The 13,458-nt window shown below is 42.9% G+C and overlaps 1 protein-coding gene across 1 annotated transcript in view; it reads left to right on the top strand.

The window, feature by feature from the left end:
* Positions 1-13,458, top strand: part of LOC123969035 (aldehyde dehydrogenase, mitochondrial-like) — a 39,913-nt gene that overhangs the window by 14,057 nt on the left and 12,398 nt on the right. The window contains exons 6-10 of the mRNA XM_046046134.1: positions 1,250-1,378; positions 4,312-4,425; positions 6,478-6,580; positions 9,299-9,483; positions 9,710-9,874. Of these exons, the coding sequence (XP_045902090.1) occupies positions 1,250-1,378; positions 4,312-4,425; positions 6,478-6,580; positions 9,299-9,483; positions 9,710-9,874 (696 nt within the window). The remainder of the gene's footprint in view (positions 1-1,249; positions 1,379-4,311; positions 4,426-6,477; positions 6,581-9,298; positions 9,484-9,709; positions 9,875-13,458) is intronic.

Below are 13,458 nucleotides of genomic sequence, written 5' to 3'. Positions count from 1 at the left end.
TTTTTTTTTTTTTTTTTGCCTATTTCACGATTTTTCAACAAGAATGCCACATAGTGGCTGATTTGTGTGACATTTTTCACAGAGCCTCCGTGTGCCTGTGTTTTGTGTTAATCTGACAAAATGATGTGGAGATATGACCTCGCTGCATATGTAGCTCCACCTAGTGGCAGATTAACGGCACATTTTGAATAGAGCCTCGGTGGGGTATGAGAGGTACTGGCTTAAGTTATGAGTTAATAGGACAGACCTATGTGGAGATATAACATCACTTCCTGTTTACGTGCAAGCTACAGTTTTTCCTCTATAACTTTTGCATTTTGGATTATCAAAAATCTTTATACAACTTTTGTTCATGAGGGTCCATAAATTCTACATGCAAAGTTTTGTCCAGATCAGACTCACCACCTTGGAGGAGTTTAAAAAAGTAGGTTTTCCACATTTCGTGATTTTGTGAAATAAAATTATAGACAGAAATGGGCATGGCCTATGCAGCTCAGTTCAATTCACGTACATATAAGGTTTTTGAATATGCGATGTACAATCAAAGACTGTATAAAAAAAAATCGTCGTAGTGTTCGTGATGTCACACACACAAGGTTGTATAATGAAAGGGCTGTAGTCCCTTCATGCTACACACACAAAACGTAACATATTATTAAGTGTATCTTAAAATATGGTAACATATGAAATAAATCAAAACAATATATAGTTATTTATATACATGGATACAGACATTAATTTTTATTATATATATATATATATATAAATAATTTTTTTAGAATTTGTGTCTAGGGTGAATGTAAACGGCAGCAACAAGATGATAATATGGTTTCATCATCACATAAAAAAAAGTGACATTTTGGAGCACCAAGCATCATTGATGTAAAACATTGAGTCCACCTCATCATGCTGGAGTCTTGCGCTGACAGCTTGGAACACGGACCCCCCCCCCCCGAGTGCTTGACCCGGGATGTTGATGCAGCAGGTCTCTGTATTCATAACATTCATGGCTGCATGTGTGTGTTCCCTCACAAAGATAATTTGTGCGTTGTCTCTTGACTGAGCAAGACACACAGCTTAGTGTTAGTTAAATGTTAACTACATGTTAATGGCCGAGACTAATTAAATTGCTGCTGCTGTGATACCCATGCAGTACATTTTGACATAGTCAGTCATTCGTAGGCTATTCGCTACAAATGTGACCATACCTTTTCTTCTGATCTTTCTCCTCTCACTCTGTTCTTCGCAGTGGAACTTCCCTCTGTTGATGCAGGCCTGGAAACTTGGACCTGCCCTTGCGACTGGTAACACTGTGGTGATGAAAGTTGCAGAGCAGACACCACTCACAGCACTGTTTGTAGCCAGCCTGATTAAAGAGGTACTTAGTTTATTTTTTCTTCTTTGCATGAAGAACCAATTGTTATAGGATGTTTGTTTGTACTACACTGTTTGAAGTATCAATCTCTGAGGTTATTAGCTCTTTGTTTTAGTCCTCTCTTCAATTTTGCAGCCTATCCCACATGGTAAAATCCAGTTCTACAAACAAGCTAAATGTTGTGTAATCTAGAAAAATATGTTATCAGATCACATGCTAATAGGGTAAGTAAACATTTTGTGATGAGAATTCTTCTAGAGCATAGAAATTAGGCCACCACAAAACACAATCTCACCTTAAAGCTAGTTGATACAAGCAAAGAACCTTCAGAACTTCAACATAAAGGTCCTTGGAACTATTGGTTTTTTAATTCCCTGTGCAACTTCAGAACTTGAGGAGTTTTGCAGAGAAGGAAGAAAATTGCACCAGATAAATGGTAACGGTAAATGTACTGTATGGTGCCTTTCAAGTCTTTCAATCACTCAATGCACTTACACTACAAGTCACATTCATTCAATGATGCCAACCGCTCATCAGAAAGAAACTAGTCATTCACACACACTCTTGTGATTAGTGGGTGATCTGCTGTACCTCAAATCCACAGCTGATCTAGCTCAAACACCTCAAAAGTAACGGAACAAGTCAAAATCTGTCCTCTCCATCTCCAGATTGTTGAACAATTGACTATTGGGGCGGCTGTGGCTCAGGAGATAGAGCGGGTTGGCCGTTAATCGGAAGGTCGGTGGTTCAATCCCTGGCTCCCCCTGGTTGCGTGTCGAAGTGTCCTTGGGCAAGATACTGAACCCCGAACTGTTCCGCCAGTGTATGAATGTTAGTTTCTGTTTGAGCACTTAGGCTCAGTGTATGAATGTGTATGACTGGTGAATGCAGATGTAGTGTAAAAGCGCTTTGAGTGGTCGAAAAGACTAGAAAGGCGCTATACAAGTACGGAGCATTTACTATTGCCTTCTTACTGTTGAAGGGATATTTCAGTTTTTTTTAAATGGGGCGTTATAAGGTACTTATCCACAGGCAGTGTATTTACCTGCAGTAAATTATAGCAGTACATTACAACTCTCTGCTTCTCCAAACTGGAGACGTACTGACTGCAGGTAATAAACTGACTATGGACAAGTACCTTATAACGCCCAACTTCAAAGAACCCAACTGTCCCTATCCACTATTTAAGTGTTGGTCAACTGCAGTTACTTCAACATGCTGAAAGTAGAGTTTTACCAAGAAATATATGGCCACTTTACATCAGCCTAAATTAATTTAGCTTCCTGTTCATTTAAGAACTACTAATTTAACGTCACTTTAGTACACAGTCCTGTGTAGCTAGTTTGCTTGTTGTTGGTGCAAATTTAAAAGGTTTTAATTTTTATAGTCTGAGCTGCTGGAATACTCTGCCATCAGACCCAATGTACGCCAATGTTCATTTTAAATATAACTGCAAGCAGTTGTCTAAGTCCATGCGCCCGGGCGCCAGCTGCCCCCCTCGCCCTGCGGAGGGCGCGCGAGTTGACCTGGGCAGCCCGCTGCAGTTGGCACCAAATTTTGCACAGCTCATCAGGGGGGCATACCACTTAAGTGCTCCAAGTTTGGTGTCAATCGGCCATTCCAAACCTAAGATAGATAGACAGTTTTTCACATATCGATCTGGGGAGCACAAGCCTGTATCCCCTTCATCCAGAGATGGTCCGTGCCAAGTTTGGTGCGATCGGACTAGCGGCTTCGGAGGAGTTAATCAAAATAGGTTTTTCAGTTTTCACGATTTAGCGAAATGAAAATGTCATAGCACATAGAAATGTCCTATACCATACAAATTGGCAGTATCCCGCAAACATGGAAACATTTTTGAATGTGCGATGCAGTTATGAGGCAAAATGTTCGTTGGTTCAAATCACATTCAAATGAATGGGATTTTCTGATGGTATTTGAGCTTCGATTATAGCGCCACCTTTAGGTGTCATCAGGGGCCCATGGGGAAGCATTGACCCAAATATGGTGTCAATCGGACTTGTGGTACTGGAGATATAAAATGTATGTAAATCGATGTGATTTTATTTCCACGTCTTTAATCTGCAATAACAGCGCCACCTATGGGCATATGTGTGTCACCTTTGGTCCATGTAGTGACGGGACCATGCTGAAGGAAAAAAAAAGTTTTGTTAGCTCATAATTGGAACATTTTTTTGCGTATCGATCTGGGGAGCTTCGTCCAGAGATGGTCCATGTCAAGTTTGGTGGCGATCGGACTTGGGCTTCGGAGGAGTTAATCAAAATAGGTTTTTCAGTTTTCACGATTTTGCAAAAAATTATAGGCGGAAATGGGTGTGGCCAATACCACGAGATTCAACTGGATTCCCTGAACGTTTGCATATAAGGTTTTTGATATATGCCTTCGTAGGCGGGAGTTCCAAGCCCAAACGCGTTGAACTTGCTTATAGCACACCCTAGAGGTAGAAGTGTGCGAAATTTTGCGCCTGCGGTCACTGCCCTGGACCTAGCCTATGAGTTTCACGTCTGTAGCACTTACCATCTAGGCCACAGTATCGGTTTTCTTCACGGAAGAATATCAATAGAAACGAGAACGAATACAATAGGGTTCCCAGCCGCATCGCGGTATTGGGGTTCCCGGCCCACTTCGGGCTTGGACCCCTAATTAGTATACCTAAAATGCTCCTTTTTGCACTTCATTACCTTCAATCTCTGTATTTTTGAATGGACATAATATCATGAATGAATTGACACACACAATAAAATTCAAAAAATATCTTTGAATTTTTCTGTGAAGTTGACAATGTTCATATTTTGAGATTATGTCAGAGAGGTGGTCATTCAGCTGTAGAGGATTGTGATGTATGTCATTTCATTAAAATCACTTGCACATTATGTTAAAATATGTACAATAACTACACTTCTTCTGTTTACAGGTGGGTTTTCCTGAAGGTGTTGTGAATATCTTGCCTGGCATGGGACCATCAGCTGGCGCTGCCATTGCAAGGCACATGGATGTTGACAAGGTGGCCTTCACTGGCTCCACCGAGGTAGGATTTGTTTATTTGGTTTTTGTTGGCAGGACAATAACATGTTATATACATATTAAAACTAATTGAAAAGGAGATATGTTTATGATCACATGGGAGCAGAAAGACTGCAGCTGTAAGGTCTGCTCCACCTCCAGAGGACCGGCCACTGTCAGGATCCACAGCAGATGTGAGAAGAGTTCTTGTTGAGAGTGAATATGAGTAAAGCTGCAGGGCCTGATAATCAGAAAGAAATCAGAAAGAAAGAAAGAGCTCTATTGCCAAATAGTATTTCACTGCCTCAGAGTCCTGGAGGCGTGCAGGTCCTGAAGTGATGGAAGATTGCAGCCAATCACCTTCTCTGCAGAGCGAATGATGCAGCCTGCCCTTGTCCCTGGCAGCAGCGTACCAGATGGTGATGGAGGAGTTGAGGATGGACTCAATGATGGCGGTGTAGAAGTGGACATCACAACATCTACAAACTCATCCAGACTGTTGGTGGCAGTCCTTAACATCCCAGTCAGTACAGTCCAAACACGCCAGAAGGTTCTTCTCTCTGGTCCTCTATTGGTCCACTGCTTTAATATCCTCACAACATGTCTACAGAGCTTTAATTTCTGCTTATATGCAGGAATCAGGTGGATCATCATGTGATGAGAATGTCCCAGTCCAGTGCGTGATAGGCACTGCTTAATGTAGTGTAACAATGATCCAGAATGTTCTTCTCTCTGGTCAGACATTTGATAAACTGTCTATCTGGGGAATTCTTGACTTAGGTTTTTCCTTGTTAAAGTCACCAAGGACAATAACAAGGGAGCCCCGGTTTGTCTGATCCACACACAGTATCTGGTCTGCAAGCATTTGCTATGTGTTCTGAACGTTGGCCTGCGGTGGAATGTACACACTGAGCAGAAAAGAAATAAAGCAAAACTCCTGGGGAGAGTAAAACGGTTTACAGTTAATGAGTAAATATTCCAGATCAGGAGAACAGAGCTGTTGAATCACAGTCACGTCGTTACACCAGCCTCTGTTGATTGTCCACTCTGTATAGTGGAAACCAGCCAGCTGCAGCGCAGAGTCTGTTATCAATCTACACAACAACATCTCTGCAAAGAACAGAAGATGAATAAAAGTTTCTGTTTTCCCCCACCAGTAGCTGAAGTTAATCCAGTTTGTGGCAAAGTGAGTGCACGTTGGAAAGAAATATTGCTGGTAGCGCTGTGCGAAGTCTGCATTAGTGACCCGGCTCATTTAACTCTCCTCTGGTGTTTCACAGCCTAAACAACAGTGAGCGTGCCTTTAACCAAAATGTCCAATAATTCCACTAATGATGCGGGAAAAGTGGGAAATAAATCTGCTGTTGTTGTTCGACTGATGCTCACAATCTCTTCTCTGGTGAAAGAGCTCCGGAAATCACAGCTGAAAACTGAGTTTACAAAACAAAGCGCACCTAATGCCAAGGCAGCTATACGCAGCGCCAACTTGGATATCCCATATCCCTGGCCGTGTACTAAAATAAACTAATTGATGTTATTACTGACATTTTCAACATCTCACTGCCTCAGGAGAGGGTTCCCACCTGTCAGACCATCGATCCTGTACCTAAACGGTCTGCTGTGTCTAGTCGATGCATATTCACACACTTTAAAAAGATTTATTAAAAGCTTCTTTCTTTTCACATTTTTATTTAAAGCATTATATGTTAATATTTCTATCATCATAGGCTTTATATTAACTTATTGGGAGAAAACCCAACCCGAGTTTTATCTTGGTGAGATTTGATTACTGTTTTCTTGGGGATTGTGGCTCAGAAGTTAGAGCTGTAGTCCACTAGTCAGAAGGTCAATTGTTCGATCCAGTGTGTGAATGGGGTGAATGTGACATGTATTGTAAAGCGATGTGAGTGTTCAGATGATTATAGTGTACACTATTCTGTATATTCAAGTACATGGATAAAGACTAAAGACTTTCTACACTACAGCAGTTAACAAACTTCTTTGGCTAGTGGTCACTTGTAACTTGCAGTGCTACCTTTCATAAGCTGAGGTGTCGCACTCTGTCTGTGCCGATCAGGTGGGTCACCTAATCCAACAAGCTTCAGGCAGCAGTAACCTGAAGAAAGTCACTCTGGAGCTGGGAGGAAAGAGTCCTAATATCATCCTGTCTGATGCAAACAGTATGTATTTTGTCTGTTTCCAAAGCTGTAAGATGCTTTATACTACTGTATTTTAATGCTTTACAAATGTAACTGAGGCTGTCTCATTCTAAACAAGGCCCCTAAATATAGACTGTATATAAGACGTGGATGTAGTCATCGTGTTGGGTAAATTGAGATAGAGATATATATATAAAAAAAGTAGTTACTTATTACTAGTAATATTATTACTTTATGTATTACTATGTTACTGGTTACCAGTGTTTCCCACAGAAGGATGGGGGGGTGGTGGTGGGGGGGGTTATTCTAACTTTGGACAGGTTTGTGCAATGGTGTGCAAGAGAGAGAGAAAGAGGGAGTGAGCCAGTGAATATATGCTCCTCAATCAAAACCTTGTAAAAAAAAATTAGAAAATCAACGTGTGGCGGTCAGCCTATAATTTGGCTAATTATCAATGCTAACTATGGGAAACACTGCTTTCACTACCAACCCCCTTCACCCCAAACAAAGCAGTCTCTCCCGACTTTTCAACCAATATTATATTCAGCAGCAAGGAGTATGGTTTTTACAAAGCATATAGCCTAGGCCTAACGTTTCTTAACACCACCGGCTAAAATAAAAAAATTAGGGCTGGGCACGTTAACGTGTTATTATCGTGTTAATGCATTAATTAATTAAGGCCAACTTATTTTATTGCACGTTAACGCAGTTTTTATTTTTATTATTATTAGTTTGAAAGTCCGTTGCTCATTGGCTCTACATACACATCCAGTCAAACCCTGGGTCACAGGAGGGGCAGTGGAGGGAGGCTTCAGCAGACTACACTGTTACACTACACTACTACATCTTGTTTCCATATTTATCATGGCAGCAGGTGAGCCGCTCGCTTGTTAGTGACGCAGCCTATCAAACAAGTCAAACAGCCCAAACCAACATCTGCACCCTGTGTTCAATGTTGCTTTAACGTTACCTGGTCTGTGCTTGTAAAATATCCCTGCGACTTGTAATGTCATTTCAAGTTTTTAACCGAGTGAAGTCTGTGCGAGTGAACACACGCACCGACCCTGCTACACCCTTTCTGTAAGTCAAGCTAGCTAGCTAGCTAGCTAGCCATGGTAGTGACTTGTCACAGATAATCCCGCCCTGAAGCATACTCTGCTTTCTGGTCTATTTTCCTCTAAATGGGAGCATAATTTACTAAATGAACATCATGTTGTATTGAAGAAGACTTGAAACTAGCCATTGAGACCATAAACTAATTAGGAAAGCGTTAACTGAGGTTACTATTCAGCTGAGAAACAGGGTAATTTTACCCTTATTTCTCATGGAACCGGACTTGTTTTTGCTACCAGAAGAGTCGCCCCCTGCTGGCTGTTAGTTAGGATGCAGGTTTAAGGGACTTCCATGTTCGCCTGAGTTCTCTGACCGGAAGCTTCCTGCTTGCCCCTAAAGCAACAGGTTCATTGTGGATCATTTGGTTTGTGGAAATTGTGTATAACTTTGCTAAGCTAAAGCACAATATCCACTGATATAATGCAGGCCTTCAGGGGAGGGGGAGGAAATTGGGCTTAATGGGGGCCCAGCAGCTAATTTTTACCCCAGGGTCATTTCATCTGGCCATAAAGTATAACAGAAGCTGAAAGAGCAGATTGAATTTTCTGAAAGACGTGTTAAATTACTAAAGTAAGTTGAAACTGTGTGTGAAAAAAGTGTATATAAGCTCAATCCATTACACATTAGGGCTGAACCTAACAATTATTTTTAAAATCAATTAATCTAACAACAAATTTTAAAGAAAAAAATTTAAATACCACGTTATTGGATCTATTGGATGGTCCTAGGCAGGTTGTTTTAGCTGTAGCTTGTTCTCCGGTGGAATCCCTGCGTTAACCTGGCACAGCACTTTATTTTGACACACCGACGTACGTTATGCAAATATTGTCAATATTTTGTCTTTTTGTTCTTTGTTAGGTCTTGATTTGTGCTCCATATGATTATGTCCTGACCAAATAAATTAAATAAATTTTTTTTTTTTTTAAATGTACTGTCACCCCCTCAAATCTTGACTTGAGTTTTATGCAATTTCAAGGGCTATTGGCCTCATATAAATAAATAGCAGTTTATGGCTGAACAATTATTGATTGTTGTTGCATCAGAATACATGCAGTCAGACAGCCATGCCCTTTTGAAGCACCCCTAAAAATATGATTTGTGAAATTTGTGAAAATATCGACAATATGCTTTTTTGTCATTAATTTCTATTTTTCTATATCATCATAGATCATGCATAAAATCAGGAGTGTTGAGCCACAGCTGTTGAGTGAAGCCTAATTGTAGCAAAATTGCTGCTACTACTACTAATAATAATAATAGACAAACATTGCCTGATATTTTCAGATTCAGCCCCAGGCCTACATGCTTGCAGCTATGAATGGTTCCGCACCAAGAATCAGTCAGTCCCCCAAAAGCAATGTTATAGTTCGCACACTGCCTATAATATAAGCACATCAACAGTGATCACACTTATACATCACTATAGTAAGGTCACACATTAAACCACTAGAGGTCAGCAAAAAGATTTATACCTGCTATCAATTGCTTTTTAAAGGGAAGACAAGTCCTGACATGCGTTGTTAGTCACAGATTGATTGATAATAGTGAAGTGTTTATTAGTATTATTTATTTTAAGAATATTTTCTCTGTGAAAGTTAAGGTTGTCTTTGTCATTTTCTCATTCAGTGGAAGATGCAGTGGAGCAGTCCCACTTTGCTCTGTTTTTCAACCAAGGCCAGTGTTGCTGTGCTGGCTCTCGAACCTATGTGCAAGCAGACATCTATGATGAGTTTGTGGAGCGAAGTGTTGAGCGAGCTAAGAGACGAGTGGTGGGAAACCCTTTTGACATGAAGACTGAGCAAGGACCTCAGGTAACGTGCACACACACTCACTGTCACACACTGGTACTCTGTTGCTCACAGTGACATTATTTTCAACAATATCACAACTCACACCCTCCCTAACCAAACCCTCAAGTATCTCTTTTTTTTTTTTTAGAACAGTAAAATATTGATCAGTGCAGCTTTAAAACATTATTAGGTGTTCAGGAGCACATTCACATGCTCAATGCTGTTCCTTTTGTGATGACCTGTCCAGGTAGATCAGGAGCAGTTCAACAAGATTCTGGGCTACATCAGCAGTGGGAAGAGAGAGGGAGCCAAGCTAATGTGTGGAGGAGGAGTGGCTGCGGACAGAGGATACTTCATCCAACCTACTGTGTTTGGAGATGTCCAGGACAACATGACCATTGCTAGGGAGGAGGTAGGATAGTATGGAAGATTTAAAATGCCCCCCCCCCCCAAAAAAAAGTGAAATACAATACACATTGCTATATGTATTTTCTTTTTAGGAACGATTTTGTGAACGATTTTGTAAATTGTTTGTAATTGTCTATCTCATCACAATAGTGTGGTAGAGCAAATGCAATTACTGCCCCTACTACTCCAATCTCCCGCTCCATTGTCCCCTGACTTGCAAACAAGACCCCCCCCCTTGGCGTAACGATTCATTCCCTTCCCAGAGTGAGCACTCCATTGGTTTCCTGCTGAGAACCCTGGCCTCGGATTTAGAGGTGCTGACCCTCATCCAAGCTGCTTCACAGTTGTCTGCGAACCGATCCAGTTATTGCTGAAGGTCACGAATCGATGATGCCAACAGGACCACATCATCTGCAAAAAGCAGCAATGAGATCCCCAGCCAGCCGAACCGCAACCCCTCCCCACCCCGACTATGCCTCGATATCCATTCCATGAATATCACAAACAGGATTAGTGACAAAGCGCAGCCTTGGTGGAGGCCAACCCCCACCTGGAACGAGTCTGACTTACTGCCAAGTATCCGTACACAGCTCTCACTTTAGACGTACAAGGATAGGATAGCCCTAAAATGGGATCCCCTCACCTCATACTCCTGCACCACTCCCACAATATCCCCCGGTCAGATGCCTTTTCCAGATCCACAAAACACATGTAGACTGGATGGGCAGGCACCTTGCGAGAGTAACGAGCTGGTCTATTGTTCCATGACCAGGATAGAATCCGCATTGTTTCTCTTCAATCCGAGGTCTGACTCAGCTGGACCCTCCTCTCCAGCACCTTGGAGTACACTGTACCAGGGAGGCTGAGAAGTGTGATACCCCAGTAATTGGCACACACTCTCTGGTCCCCCTTTTTGAACAGGGGAACTGCCACCCCGGTTTGCCACTCCTCTGGACACTGTCCTGACTTCTAAGCAATGTTGAAGAGGTGTGTCATCCAAGACATCCCCTCCAAGACATCCACATCTGGACGGATCTCATCAATCCCTGGGGCTTTGCCACTGTGGAGTTGTTTGACTACCTCAGTGACCTTTACCATGGCAAATGGCGATGTAAATTCTCCATATTTTTATAGCGCCTTTCTAGTCTTTTCGACCACTCAAAGCACTTTTACACTACATTACATTCACCATTCACACACTGAGCCTAAGTGCTCAAACAGAAACTAACATTCTGGCGCACTGGAACAGCCGCCAGGGGCAATTCGGGGTTCAGTATCTTGCCCAAGGACACTTGGACATCCAGCCTGGAGGATTGAACCGCAGACCTTCCGATAAACGGGCAACCCGCTCTACCTCCTGAGCCACAGCCGCCCCGATAATCCCCCATCAGCCTCCAGCTCTGACTCTATCATACAGGGCATGTTAGTGGGATTCAGGAGTTCCTCAAAGTGTTCCTTCCACTCCATGAGTGTTCCCCTCCCTGAGGTGATGGACAGTTTTCTAGAAGCACCTTTGTGCCGACCGAAAGTCCTTCTCCGATCTTCTCCCACACCCGCTGCTTTGCCTCTTTCATGGCAGAGGCTGCAGCCCTTCGGGCCCGTTGGTACCTTGAATCTGCCCCCTACTTAAGTCGGACTGCTTTCCTGACCACCAGGGTGCACCACTGTGTTTGAGGGTTACCACCCCTTGAGGCACCTAAGACCTTGAGACCACAGCTCCCGGCCGTGGCTTCAGCAATGGAAGCTTTGAACATTGCCCACTCAGATTCAATAGCCCCAGCTGCGTGATTTGAAGGTCTCTCAGACAGGGGCTTCCTCCAAACGTTACCAGTTCACCTGTATTACGCGTTTGGGCTTACCAGGTCTGTCCAGTCTTCCCCTGATCCAACTCGCCACCAGATGGAGATCAGTTGACTGCTCCGCCCCTGTCTTCACCCGAGTGGTCAAAACATACGGCCTTAGATCACACAAAACGATCCCAAAAGTGATCATGGACCTTCAGCCTAGGGTGCTCTTGTACCATGTACACTTATCTTATGAGCATCCATATGTTCGAACATGGTGTTTGTTATAGATAATCCATGGCTAGCACAGAAGTCTAACAACAAACACCCGCTTGGGTTTAGATCACGGAGGCTGTTCTTCCCAATCACTCAAACGTAGCAGCAGGTGGGCCCATAGGATGGAGATGAGGATGCAACATTGCTTGTTCAGGCTGTGCCCGGCCAGGCTCCGTGGCTAACCTGGCCAGCAGGCGCTCGCAGACGAGTCCTCTTTCTGGACCTGCCCCCAGAGGGGGGCCCTGGGCTTCCTTCGAGCAGGGTCACTTCACCTCTTCCTCGATTTGTTTCATTGGTCCTTTTGAACAATTCTTAGTATGGCCCCCCCCTGAGACCAGTATTTGATGCGAGACCCTACCAGGAGCAACAGGCTCCAGACAACACACCCCTCAGGTTCATAGAGACACCCAAACCTCTCCACCACGATAAGGTAATGATTCCCGGAGAGGACTAACTTTAACAAACTCCTCCTACAGAATTAATTAGATAGACTTAAAATGCTGGCTGTGCGTAAAGGCATTGACGGTAAAAAGTTTTGCCATCTGTGAGTTTTTGCTTTGTAGCTGCCTATTGTCAACCACTGCTGTAGGTGAAACCACTGTGAGACACACATTTTGAACAAAAAGCGGAGGGAGGCGTCACATCGGCCCCTGTGGAAGGGGACTGCAGTAATTAGGTTTAATGTGATGGATTTTACATTTTACATACATTAGACAATATTTGCTTATCTTCAGGGGCATTACAGGCTAAATGCATGGGTCAATTGAGAGGTAAAGAGAGAGGGCGGTTCTAGAAATGTATGCAAATTAGCAAATTTTGAATTAGATAATGCCTCATTTGCATATTCAAGCATACAATTTCAGAAAACTTGTAATACTAAAAATAATTGTCCAAATGTAAATAATCAACTTGGGAAACTATATTCAATTCAATTTTATTTATATAGCGCCAAATCACAACAACAGTTATCTCACAGCACTTTTCATAAAAGAGCAGGTCTAGACCGTACTCTATGATGTTATTTACAGAAGCCCAACAGTTCCCACCAAGAGCAAGCACTAGGCGACAGAGGCAAGGAAAAACTTCCTTTTAAGAGGCAGAAACCTCGAGCAGAACTATGGCTCAGAGTGGGCGGCCATCCGCCTCGACCGGTTGGGGTGAAGGGGAGAGAGAGAGAGAGAGAGAGAGAGAGAGAGAGAGAGAGAGAGAGAGGGCGGGAGAGGGACAGAGAGAAAAAGAGAGGGATGGAAGGAGAGAGAGAGGGGAGGGAGGCAGCCTACACAATATACACACAGAGGTACAGACAGTAAAGGTGATGTTGCTATAGACTAAATGAAAAATGGTACAGATATTCATAGTAGTGTTAATGGTAACAATCGTAACGTTAATGATTATAATAATAATAATAGGACTAGTAACAATAGTTGTAACAGAGGGTGTCGAGCAGGAACACGGGGGCAGCAGGTGACCTGCAGCCACAGATCCAGACTCCACAGCTCCAGAGCCAGAAAACCTGCAGGAAGTGATA

Source organism: Micropterus dolomieu, linkage group LG03 (assembly GCF_021292245.1).
Source record: "Micropterus dolomieu isolate WLL.071019.BEF.003 ecotype Adirondacks linkage group LG03, ASM2129224v1, whole genome shotgun sequence".
NCBI lineage: Eukaryota > Metazoa > Chordata > Actinopteri > Centrarchiformes > Centrarchidae > Micropterus > Micropterus dolomieu.
Note: the sequence above shows the minus strand (reverse complement) of the source record. Positions and strands in the feature narration are given on the sequence as shown.